Raw genomic sequence first — 12863 nt, forward strand, 5'->3', positions numbered from 1 at the left:
AGTCTGCAGCTCCAAACCCGAGACTTTTCGCCCCCCTCGCCTCGGTGGCAGGGGAGCAGGCAGCTGCCAGCAGCGAGGGCTGGCAGGGGTAGGACAGTGGGGTTCCCACCCCCCAGCCGGTAGATCCCCCCCCAGTCCCACAGGGGCCTGAGCCAGAGACCCCCATTCCCCCCCACCCAGCACTGAGGGTAGCTGGGGTCCCCTTACCTTTGACTTGTTAGGACACGGCACTGGGATTGCTGGGACATAGCATTGGGTTTGCTGGGACATGATACTGGGTTTTCTGGGGCACCGTATTGGGCTTGCTGGGATGCAGTACTGGGATTGCTAGGATATGGCACTGGACTTGTTAGGACATGGCACTGGGCTTGCTGGGAGACAGCTCTGGGCTTGCAGGGACACGGTACTGGGCTTGGTGGGACACAACACTGGTTTTGTTGGGACATGGCTCTGGAATTACTGGAGCGCCATACTGGGCTTGCTGGGACAAGGTACTGGGCTTGCTTGGATGCAGCACTGTGATTGCTAGGACATCACACTGGGCTTGCTGGGACACAGCTGGAGCCCAGGCTTGGCCCTCGGGGCCGTGCTGGTAAGCGCTTGCCCCAGCTGGGTGAGACGTGCCCGGGCTGGGCACCGTGGATCCGGCCCCCCCAAGCCCGTCCTGGAGCCTCCCCACTGCCACCGTCCCCACCGAGCCAGCCCCGGGGTGCTCTGCCCCCACTCCCAAACACCCAGAGCCCCCCTGCACCCACAGCCACTCTCTTTAGCATCACCCTGGTGCCTGCCGGGCTCCTGAAAGGATTTTGCTGGAGGATGTGAAAAAAGCCGAGGAGCTGCCGACGGCAGCATCCCGGCCCTTCGCCGGAAAAATACAGGGAAGAGTTGGGAAAATGGCCGATGCTCGTGTGCCTGCAGGGTTTGCTAAATGCCCTTTTCATTAAAAAAAAAAAAAAAAGGGAAAAAAAATTCCATTTTTCTCAAGCTGAAAATGAAAGTGATTATGTAACGAGCAATAAATTACTTAAAGAGAATGACTCATTAGAGCAAATACAGAAAAAGTCACCGTGTATTTTTAGCTCGAACACCCCGTGCTGTACCCGGCGTTAACCCTTGTGGGGCACAGCCTGGCCCCCACCTCGCCCCACCGCGGACTGGGGCAACCCCCCCAGAGATGCCACGTTTTGTTCTGTAAGGATTTTGTCCCTGTGACATATTCCCGAAGGAGCGTGGAAGTGATGGGGCTGGTGCGGCTGAGCTGTGGGTTCCCCATCCCATGGCCCCACCTCGGTGGGATGCTCGTGGCTGGTCCAGGGGATTGCTGCTCACCCCGGATCTGGGTCCCCATCCCGGGATGAGCCCCTGCTCCGCTTCCCCTCCCGGTCATTCCCACCAGGATAATTAACCCTGATCCCTTCCTGAGCAGCGCAGACCGCGGGCGCCGCTGTTTTCTCCCTGCCAAAGAGCCTGATGAATTAATTTGGAAATAGAAGTGACGAACAAATTAATTGGAGGAGAACAAGGGAGCCGGTTTTAATCCAGGTTAAATTGGTGAGTGAATGCATCGTTAACAAAAGAGAGATAACGAGGGGGAATTGGAGCAGGCAGGTGCCAGGCGAGATGGTGGCAGCAGCCGCCTGGGCGTGGGATGCCAAGGGATGAGAGTTGGCCTGAGAGGGGGAAAAAATCCTGGGGACGCCAGTGGGAACCTGCAAGAGGGAGGGGAGCGGGAGCCGGGTGTCACCCCCACGTCAGGGTCCCTGGGGACGGTCCTGCCAGGCTCCTGCCTGCGCTGCCCACAACCCCACTCATCCCTTTGTCACCCCTTTGCCAAAGCGGACCATCCACGTGGTCTGCTTTGTCTCCAAGGAGATTTCCACCAGGAGCAGGGTGGGAAGTGCCTGAAAGCACTAGGGAAAAGCTGGGGTCCCCTTTTGTCCCCCTTCTATCAGGTGGGTGTCACTGAGTCTAGAAGGGGAAACTGAGGCACAGCATGTTTCAAAGCATCATCATAGCGGGGTATAGCACCCGGGCATCTGCGGTGCCCTCGGGGACAGAGCTGTCCCTCCTCAGGAATACGAGGGGGTCCTACCAGCGAAGGAACGTGTCAGGGAAACAGAGGCTGAGACGTGTGTGCTCGTGTCCCTGGGGCGAGAGGAAGGTTGAAGCGGGTGCCATTTTGAAGAAGGTGTCTGTAAATCAACGAGATCAGCCCTCCTGTCTGTGCCGGGAGGGGGTGAGCAGGTTTGGCGGGGGCATGGGCATAGAGAGCTGTGCTGGCCACGCACACCCAGGCTGGGATCGCTTCAATGGGGTGCTGAGCATCCCCTGGTCGGGGCTCAGAGTATCCCTGGGGTCAGGGCTCAGAGCATCCCTTCCTTAAGTGGTGTTATCATTCAGGTCTGCTTTGGAGAATCCCATGGGATTAGGATGTGGGTGTGGGGACAGGGACCCTGTTCCCTGTGCACCAAATTTCTCAGGAGTCTCAAAAGCTGATGGAAACCAGCCCCGCTTCTCCGTCCCCGAGCAGAGCCCCTGGTACTCATGGTGGCACCTCAACCTGTTGTCACCTGGAAGCAAACCCACCGCAAAACGAGGGGCCGAGGCAAGCGGAGGGGACAAGCGGGAGTGGGTGGCAGAAGTCCCTGTACCCTGCAGCTGGAGCGGGGCCAGCATGGAGCAACGCAGCCTATCGCTAATGTATATCCCCTATTATTCTTTTATTTAATCTGGCAATATATTCACATCCTCCATATGCCTGGGCTGGTCTGGGGTCTTCCTTATTGCTGCTCAGCCACCTGGAGTAGCCGGCATGGCACAATCATTAACATGCTAACGATTTGTGTAAGTACTTCTGGAAGAACATTGCCCGCCTGGCTCGGATGCTTCATTTATTTTTCGCCTAGAATGTATCAGAAGAGAAATTTACAGTGATAAAAGGGGGGAAAAAAAAACGAGGCAAAACAAAATGAAGCTGCTAAATGAGGCTCCTGTTGCGCCAGGCTGGGTCAGTCTGCACCCCAGTGCTGTGCCTGCTGTCTGGGGCAGCCCTGGGGACTCGGGGTGGGGGGGTGTTCAGGGCTGTTTTCTCTGGGGGAAACTGAGGCACGGGGGGGCTGGAGGCAGGTCAGGCTCTAAGCTTCGCTGTCAGGAGTCCCGGCCTGTTGTCTGCGGCTGAATAACTGGCAGCAGGGGCTGACGGTGACCCTGCACCCGCAGCACACACTGCTGGGGGGCTGCGTGTCTGGAGTGTGCTGGGCCCCCAAGCGCTTGCTGTCCCCTGAGTGCGTGCTGTCCTCCCCAGTGCATGCTGTCCCCTGAATGCATGCTGTCCCCTGAGTGCGTGCTGTCCCCCCCCAGTGCATGCTGTCCCCTGAGTGCATGCTGTCCTCCCCAGTGCATGCTGTCCTCCCCAGCGCATGCTGTCCCCTGAATGCATGCTGTCCCCCCCCAGTGCATGCTGTCCCCTGAGTGCATGCTGTCCTCCCCAGCGCATGCTGTCCCCTGAATGCATGCTGTCCCCCCCCAGTGCATGCTGTCCCCCCCCAGTGCATGCTGTCCCCTGAGTGCATGCTGTCCTCCCCAGTGCATGCTGTCCCCTGAATGCATGCTGTCCCCCCCCCAGTGCATGCTGTCCCCCCCCAGTGCATGCTGTCCCCTGAGTGCATGCTGTCCTCCCCAGTGCATGCTGTCCCCCCCCAGTGCATGCTGTCCCCTGAGTGCATGCTGTCGTCCCCAGCGCATGCTGTCCCCCCCCCCAGTGCATGCTGTCCCCTGAGTGCATGCTGTCCCTCCAGGCACCTGCTGTCCCTCCTCCTAACGCATGCTCTCTCTCCTGGCACGTGCTGTCCCAAAATGCGTCTTGTCCCTCCAGACACATGCTGTCCCTTCAGGCAACTACTGTCCCTCAAGACACGTGCTGTCCCTTGACACACATGCTGTCCCTCTGGGCACATGCTGTCCTTTCAGGCACCTACTGTCCCTCAAGAACACGTGCTGTCCCTTAAGACACATGCTGTCCCCCAGGTGTGTGGTGTCATTCCAGATACATGCTACATGTTCTCCCAGATGCATGCGGTCCCTCCAGACCCATGTTGTTCCTCCAGACCCATGCTGTCCCTCTGGACACATGCTGTCCCCTCAGATGCACGCTGTCCCCGTGGATGTCATCTGTCCCTCGTCCCTCTGAGCATGCAGCGGCTGTGTGCTCTGACCCCACGCATGCAGGATGCTCTCAGGGGACAGGTTGTGCGTGACGAGGGTGGCTGAGCCACCCATGGTGCAAAAGCCCTTGCAAGCCAAGCCGGAGATGCCCATGGCCCATGGCTCAGCCTCAGGACTGGCTGAGCTGGCTCCATGCTGGGAAAGCGGTCGAGGAACGGAAAGAAGCTGCTGCTGGGGGGGAAGAGGGATGGGAACGAAGCAAACAGCCATTTAAACCCCTACCAGCCAGCCCTGCGGGGGCCCGGCCACCTTCTTGGGAAGGGAAATCGTCTGCCGGGGAGCAGAGAGGGCTCTGCCATCACGCTCATCCCCCTAATTACCCTGGTTCCCCGGCAGCGGCTATGGGATGCGGGGGCTGCCGGCGGCCCCCCGGCACCCGGCGCGCTCTGAGCTGTCTCCATAGAGACCCTTCGAGGGCTCCATCACTTATTCATCGCCAGCATCGCTCACTCAGCCGGGCCCCTTCGTTATCCAGCTCAAAATCCGGCGATAGTAATGACAGCAGCAACAAAACCAGCAAAACCTTCCCTGCCTGCACCCGGGATGTGCAGCCACCAGGTCCCCGCAACTGGCATCTCCCGAGGACTGTCCCCGCCAAGGGACGGGGTGCCAGGACACCCGCATCCCTGCTCGGCCCCGGGTTCGTGCCGTGCCTCGGTTCCTGCGGTCGCATCCCTTTCCCTGGCTGCTGGGTGTTTATGGGGCTCGCAGTGCGCCCAGGGGTGGCAGGGGTGCTCTCGGCTCTTGGGGTGGCAGCGATGACAAAAGTGGCCCCAGTGACGGCTGGGATGGGGACAGGGCGAGTCGGTGATCCTTTCGTGTTGCTCAGGGTAAGCTGGCTGCCCCCAGCCCGTGCTGGAAAGGGAAAGGGTGTCCCTGGCTGGGACAGAGCCCCTGCCCCGCTGCAGGCAGATATGGGGGATCAGGATGGGGCTGAGCTGCCACGGGGCTGCACAGGGTGCAAACACCGAGCTGAACAGGGTGCAGACACTGGGGGGCACAGGGTAAAAATGTGGGGCTGCAAGGAGTACAAACACTGGGGTGCACAGGGTGCAAGAGTGGGGCTGCACAGGGTGTAAACACGGGGGTGCACAAGGTAAAAATGTGGGGCTGCATGGGATGCAAACACCAGGGTGCAAATGTGGGGCTGGGGCGGGGGCAAACATTGGGCTGCACGGGCTGCAAATGTGGGGCTGGACAGGGTGCAAACGTGGGACCACAGGACTGCAAACACCAGGCTGCTGCCCCCTCAAGCTGCTGCTCATCGCCCCGGGCAGTGCGGGGGCTGCCAGGCTGAGGGACCCCCACCCAGGAGGCGGCTGGCTGACCCCGTGGGGCGGCTGTGGGGCTGAGGGGGTCCTGCTGCCCATGGGACATTTGGCACATGCCCGTGCCCGCACTGGCTCTGGGGTCACCCTCGGGGACCGGCCATCAGCTACGGGGGGAGCGGAGGGAAAGGTGGGGAGTGCGTGTGTACTCACACTCGCATGCACGCACGCCCCACGCACATACATCTGATGCACACAAATACACCCCCCCCGCATTCACCAGCGTGCATGTGCCCCCCAAGCACACGCACACAAACACCCCCCCGTGCATATATGCACCCCACGCTTGCGCAAACACACCCACTCATGCATGTCTCTCGTGCGTGCACACGCTCTGCGTGCATGCACCCCCATCCTTGCCCTCCCCATGTGCACACTCACACGCACACACAAGCACACCCCCGTGCACGTCCCCTTGCGTGCACACCCCGCTTGCGTGCACACCCCCATGCGTGCATGCACACGTGCACACAGGTGACATGCAAACCGGTGCATACCCATGCAGGCACACTTGTGCACACACACACTTGTGCACACACACACATGTGCACTCACACACACACGTCCCTCTGCCCTGCCAGCCCCCGCTCTCCCAGAAACCACCCCCAGCAGCGATGCCCTCCTGCCCCGCTCTTCCTCCCTGCCCTGCTGCAGGTCTTCCTCACTCCTGCACATGCACAGGTCTCCCTGTGGACAAGGGGCCCTGCCTGCTCCTGCCCAGGAGCAGAAATGTCATCTTTAATGGGGAGGGAAGGAGCCGGCGGCTTCTCCCTGCTGCTCCGAAGCGGTTTGGCCGTGGCAGCCGGTGCTGTCGACCGGCTGGGTCCATGGAGCCTCCTGGCACCCCGAGCCTCGTCCCCAGGGCTCGGCGGCGGCTGACCCCCAGCATCGCTCCGGGGAGGGATGCTGCAGCATCCCCTGCTCTGGCCAGGCAACGCAACCCTCCCGCGGTGCAGCCACATTTTGGCCACCGCCAGCCAGGGCTGCGGCGTCGGATAGGATTTATCAGTGAAGAAACCATCGTGAGCAGCAAACAAGATATCGATCTGCAGCCGCCACGTCCAGCCCAGCGCCGGGTTACATCCCCGCCGAGCCAGCGGCAAGGCTTGGCTGCTGTGGAGAGCCCCGGCCGGGGCGATTAGTGGCCGAGCAGGAGAACAGATGGATTTATTTCCGCCTGAATTTAGAGCTGGCAGAGTACCCCAGATTAGCAGCTCCAGAGCAATAACACCTCAATTTATCTGTAGATACAGCAGCTCGATCAGCAGCCGCGTCCCCAGAGCTCTGCTCGAGCCAGCTGAGTCCAGGTCGCCTCTGCGGCAGGGACCCGGTCCGCGGGCAGGGACCCCGCAGCCTCAGTTTCCCCAGTTGCCGGTCCAATGCCACTGACCCACAGGACGTGGGGTGCAATGAGGCATTTTCAGTGCCGGAGGCTTTGCCACAGCCCCCGGCATCCCGCCTTGCTTTGCCGTAGCCTCCCACGGCCACGTGCACCGTGTCCCCGTGCCTGGCCACGCCGCGTGTCCCCTCCCTCCTGCGAGCTGCGGGGCAGGGATGCTGCAGGGATGCTCGGGGAGGTGTCACGGTCCTCGCCCCGGCTGTGCTTCACCGGAGCCGCTGTCGGAGTCAGGATCCGGCCCTGCAATCCATCCCGGCTCCGCCGCGGCGGCTTAATGAAGCTTCACTGATCTGACATGATTTACAGCAATGCTGGCACAGCTGGTAACCGCCGGGCCACGCTCCCCTCCCGCCCTGGCTCCCTGGCTGCACTGTGCAAGGGGGCACCTGGTATCCCAGCGCTCCCAGTATACCCAGTATACCCAAAGATGCTGCTCCAGGGGCAGGTTTCTGCAGCTTCCCCTCCTACGTTCGACCTGTGAAGGGGCCTGGGCGTGGGGAGAAAGCGTGCTGCCAGTCTTTTGGGACTACATGGGCTTTGAAGGCTCAGCCTTGCTTCTTAGCCCCCCCCGCCCAAATCCCTCAGCTTCGGTGCTTTGTTGCCATTTGCTGCCAGCACCTCCCAAGGAAAAGCTGAGTCTGTGAGTCTTAAAACACCAAAGGGGATTTCTCCTGGTTTGTCTTGCGTGAAATAAGGGTTAATATTTACAAGCCTGCATGAACTTTGCTCCCTCCTATGCCATTAAACACCCCCAGCTGAAGCAGGGCTGGGATGCCTGGCAGGCTGCCGCCCCGAGTCCCTGAGGAGAGGCAGGATGGGCAGCGCCGATCTATCGATCCCGGGTCGGAAACAGGGAAAAAACCACAGGCAGAATGGAAATATAGGAAGCATGGCTGGGAAACACGCTCCTTCGCCTCTCCCCAGCACCCGGATTTATTCCCCAGTATCTCCCGGCCCCGTGCCAGGGCCGGGGGGGCCGGTGCTGCATGTCCCCCATCCGACTGATGGTGACATTCCTCTCCGAGCAACATCGATCCCGGGGGGCTGCATGAGCCAGTGAGCTGGAGCAGCTCATAATTACACCAGATCATTAACAAGCCGGCCGGGGAGATGAGCTCTGTTGCATGCATGCAGGTTAAGAAGCAGTACCTGCATGCAACCGCGGTGCTGCACCCCTGCGTCCCTGCACCCCTGCGTCCCACTGCCCCGTCCCCAGGCACCCATGGGGAAGCAGTTGGGGACGGGGAAGCTGGGGACAGCCCCACACTGTGCCCTTGTGCGGGCTCAGCAATGGCTCTCTGTCCTGCGGGCAGCTGTGCCGGGCCCGTGACCTGCTCCCTGTGTGGCTCTAGTGACGATGACGTGCCAGGCTCGGCACCGATCCTGCGAGCCTGGGAGCTGATGCAGAGCACCCAGCTCTTCAGGGGCTGATTGCTGCCTACCAGCCCCATGGGGAAATCTGCTTCATGCACAGGACCCTCATCCAAGCCGGCAGGATCCATCCAGGCTGGGCAGAGCCGGCAGGCTGAGATGATGCTCGGGTCCCTGCAGCGGGGTGTCCCCAGAGCTGGGGACCCCAGGGCGTGATCTTGGGGACCTGGTGGGTCCCGTGGTGGCCTGGTCAGGGTGATGGGCATGGTGAGACCCTGTCCCACGGGACCTGACTCGGGGTGCAAGGCTTGAGCACCCAGCCCTGGAGTCCCCAGAGTTTGAAGCTGGGTGCTGGTTGGCTTTGCCCTCCCCCCCCCCCCCCGCACCCCCCACTCTGCCACACGTTGCTGAGACGTCGCTTGCCTGGCCGCCCTGGTGCCCTGCTGCTGCCTGCCTCATTAAGGCCAGCGGCTGACGAAGCTCCCTGCACCTCCCCTTGCTGCCATCGCTAATTATAGCCCAGCTGGAGGGTGACTCACCAGGAGCAGCACCCAGCCCCCGGCGGGGTCCTTCGGCCCCCCTCCAGCCCCATGGGTACATCGGGGTGATGCACCACCACCCACCAGGGCTGGATCCCTGCCCCTCGCCCACCCCGATCCCCCCTCTCCTGTAGGGACCCGATCCCTGGGACCTGCTTGGGTACAGGGTGGGGATGGTGGGGTCCTTCCCCCCGCAATGCAGGGGTGCTGCTCCCCAAACCCCGGCGTGGTTGGCAGCCGCGGCTCCAAACCTGTTTGCAGCATCTGCTCCCATCTGGGCGGCTCTTATCCCCATTGCCATAGAAACAAATCCTGCCGGCACCCGGATCTGGCTGATTCCCGCTCAGCGAGAGGGGAAACTGAGGCTGGAGTGGAGGAAGAACCTGTCCAAAGGGTTTTTCCTCGGCGGCTGCAAGGGCTGGTGTGTGGCCGACCTCTGCTTGGTGGGAGGAGAAGAAGGACCGGAGCCGAAGCGGCCGCTGCCGGGGATGGGAGCAGAGAGCGAAGCAGCTAACAAGGTGCGAGGTGGGCAGGGGAGCAGGCAGGGGGTGAAGGCAGGCTGCCTGCCCACGCCACGGGGCTTTGATGGCAGGGCAAGGCCCCTGGAGAGAGAAAAACTCCTCTGGCACCCAGTCCAGGGTAGGGGTGCATGGCCTTGTGCTATCGCCTGGGGTGAGGTGCCCATCTCTCTGTGCCATCACCTGGGTTGAGGTGCCCATCACCCTGTGCCATCTCCCAGGACGAGGTGCCCATCACCCTGCACCCGTGGCTGCGTCACCCTTCGGTCCCAGCACCATGCCAGTGCAGCGCTGAGGGCTGGGGACCTGCGAGCTGAGGTGGGGGCTGTGGTATGCCAGCTTAGGGCTTCTCAGCCCCCCCGGGGCAGGACCCCCCTGCCTGCAGCGGCTGCTCCCAGGGTGAAGCCGGGGGTGCTGTGGGAGGGTGCCCTGGGGCACGGTGGGGGCTGGATGGGATGAGCCCCCCAAGGTGGCCGGGGTGGCTTTGGTGGCTCTGGCCACTAGATGACCTTGCGGCTCCACTGGCCGCCCTGACCCCCCCACTGGGCCCCCATGCCCTGGCCCTGGCCCCACCCGGGGGCTGTGGGGTGCAGGGAGTGGGGTGTGGGGTGCAGGGTGCGGGTGTGGGGGGGTGCAGGATGGTGGGTGCAGCACACAGGGAGCTGCTGGGTGCAGGGTATGGGCTGCAGCGTGCAAATCCCAGCTTTGAGGCTGCAGCACCACGCACTTCCCTGAGCCGCTGAGGGGGGGTTAGCTGGGGGGGGGCTGCTTCAGTAGCCCCCAAACCCTCCCCCATTTGGCCACTGGCCCGAGGTGGCCTGGCCCCTGTCGTCCCGTGTCCCCACGGGACGCTCATGGGGGTGAGGGCACCCAGGAACTTCTCCCTCCATCCCTCCACCCTCCGGGGACGTTTTTGCCTCCACCAGCAGCCGGGCAGCCGGGCTTTTGTGGGCCCGGCGTTCCCCCATGGGTTGCGAGATGATGCGAGAGGGGTTGAGCCCTTACGAGCCACCAGCGCATCCCCACAGCACCCTGTCCCTGGGGAGCAGCGGGACCCCTTTAGCTCCCAGCGGATGGGAGGCAAAACCAGGGATCTGCGCTTTTGCTCCGGTCAAAGCTTCTCCGGTGCGGTGGGCAGCACCTGCAGCTGCCGGGGGTTGCGTGTGTGTATTCTCTGATGTCTGATAGCGTGGCTATGCACACAGCATTAGTGTGTAGAAGGGTCTTTGGGGTGTTTTGCAAAGCCTGCGGAGCAGAGGTCCTGGGGACCCCCCTCTGCAGCAAGGCTGAGCGGAGGGAAAGAGTTCAGGAGGAAGGCTAATTTGGGGGTTGTTGGGGCCCTGCGAGGCGGGATGCCAGGCACCCTGCAAAGGGCCCTGCACCGGATGGGTTTCCCACCCCATCCAGCCTCTCCGCAAGCCTGGCTGAAGAATTGGCTTAAGATAACAGAGGCGATAGCTGCTGAGCAGCCCCGGGGAGAGGATAAGAACATGAGCGGCACTTAAGTGACTGTTACTGGTGGCTTAGGCCAGTTTAGCTCCGATTTAGCTGATCTGGGTGACGAGGGAAGATCAAGTGAGCTGAGGGGTTCATGGGATTTGGAGGAAGAGCAGGAGGCCTTCCTCCCCCAGCCCAAACCTTCCTCCTCTGTCCAGAGGAGATGGAGGTGGGATGCCAGCCCTGGCAGGCCCTGTGCCCTTGCTCTCTTTGGCATAATCTCTTCTTCGATTGCACATCTCTCTCCTGCCTCCTTTATTTCCCATTTATCTGTGTTTTCGTTTGGTCACGCTGCCTGCGTCCCTCGCGCAGCGTGGCATGTGGCTGCCATGTCATGTCCCCGCCAGACTGATCCTCATCGGTTCCTCGCCGTGCGTGAAGAAGCTGTTAAATTGTTGATCTGTCACCCCAAAAGCCCCGTCTCTTTGGGGTGGGCTCCCCAAGCTGAGCCGGTGCCCCAGGGGACGTCGGGGTGGCGGAGCACCCCTCTCCTCCGTGCGTGCTGCAGCGAAGCGGTCCCCGGGGTCCCCATATGGCTCAGGCTGTGCAGGGGGAGCGGCACCCCCAAAATCCTGGTGCTTTACCCTGGGAGAGGATGGGAAAGTTGTGTGGGGGGGGTGTCACTTCTCACCGAAGGTGATGGGAGATATATAGGAGGCTGGGGGTGAACAGCCCCTGCATCCCTATGGGGGGGTCCCCAAGTGGGGTCTTCTCCAGCGTGTAAGATGGGGGTCCCTCCCTATCCAAGAATGGGGATGGGGTGCTCTTCCAATGCGGGGTGGGGGGTAGGACATCCCCAATATCCCCTGGGCTTGGGGGGTGGGGGGGTGTTTGTCTGTACCAAGCCCTGCAGCAGAGTCATCCCAGAGCCAGGGGATGGGCATCCCTGCCCAAAAATCGGGGGAGGCTTCCAGTGTCCGACCAGGGAGGTTGGGGGGGGAACTCCCAACCCAAGCCTGGGGCACAGCCCTTAAGGGAGGGGGGTCACTTTAGCTGGAGAATAAGGGGGTGCTCTTCCAATGCAGGGTGGCGTGTGGGACATCCCCGATATCCCCTGGGGATGGGGGACGGGGGGCTCTGTCTGTACCATGTGGGGGGAATTGGGGTGTGACCCCCGCCCAAGAAGGGGGAAGGTGCAGGGGACCCCTCTACCCCAAAACCCGACAAGGGCAGGGTTTAACATACGGGGGCCGTCCCCCCGCCCTGGAGGCCAGACCCGTGGAGGCACAGCCGGTACCTGCCCCATAGGAGAGCACTACCAGCCCCCTGCCCCATAGCAGGAGCACCCCAACCCCACACCGGGGAGTGATGCCCTGACCCCCACCCCAAGAGGCGATGCCCTGACCCCCATCCCACACTGCCACCCCCCCTGCCCCGACCCCTGCCCCACACCGGGAGCCTCACGCCGACCCCCCCCATACACCAGGGAGCGATGCCCTGACCCCCTCCCCACACCGGGGACCCTCTCCCCGACCCCCCCCCCACACTGGGGACCTCCACCCCAACCCCACCCCACACTGCGGAGCGATGCCCCGATGCCCAGCCCCACACCAGGGACCCTCACCCCGACCTCCCCCCACCCCGAGGACCCCCCCCCCCCCCGTCCCCTCCCACCCCGGCCCCTTAGGACCCCGCGGAGCCGGCGCGCAGCAGGTGCGGAGCGGAGCGGAGCGGGGCGGAGCGGGGCGGGGAGCGGCGGGGAGCCCGGCCGGGCCGAGCCGAGCCGGGAGCCGGCATGGTGCTGGGGCTGCAGCATCTCCTCACCGCCCTCCTTCAATTTTTCAGACGGGGCCAGCAGGTTTTCTTGAAGGTGGAGGACGCCGTGCCCGGCTCCGAGGCGTTACAGGTAGGGACGGCGGGGACACCCCCCCCCCCCCCCCGCTCCATCCCACCCCACGGGTGCCCCCCCCACTCCCCTCCCACCCGGGACCCCCATCCCAACCGCCTCCCCTCCCACCCCAGACCCCCGACCCACCTCCCCTCCCAC

At 62.8% G+C, this 12863-nt stretch overlaps 1 protein-coding gene across 1 annotated transcript in view; it reads left to right on the forward strand.

Moving 5' to 3' along the window:
* Window positions 1-12863, forward strand: part of PDE2A (phosphodiesterase 2A) — a 51625-nt gene that overhangs the window by 12626 nt on the left and 26136 nt on the right. The window contains exon 2 of the mRNA XM_052812699.1: window positions 12662-12722. Within this exon, the coding sequence (XP_052668659.1) occupies window positions 12662-12722 (61 nt within the window). The remainder of the gene's footprint in view (window positions 1-12661; window positions 12723-12863) is intronic.

This window comes from Harpia harpyja, chromosome 17 (assembly GCF_026419915.1).
Source record: "Harpia harpyja isolate bHarHar1 chromosome 17, bHarHar1 primary haplotype, whole genome shotgun sequence".
NCBI lineage: Eukaryota > Metazoa > Chordata > Aves > Accipitriformes > Accipitridae > Harpia > Harpia harpyja.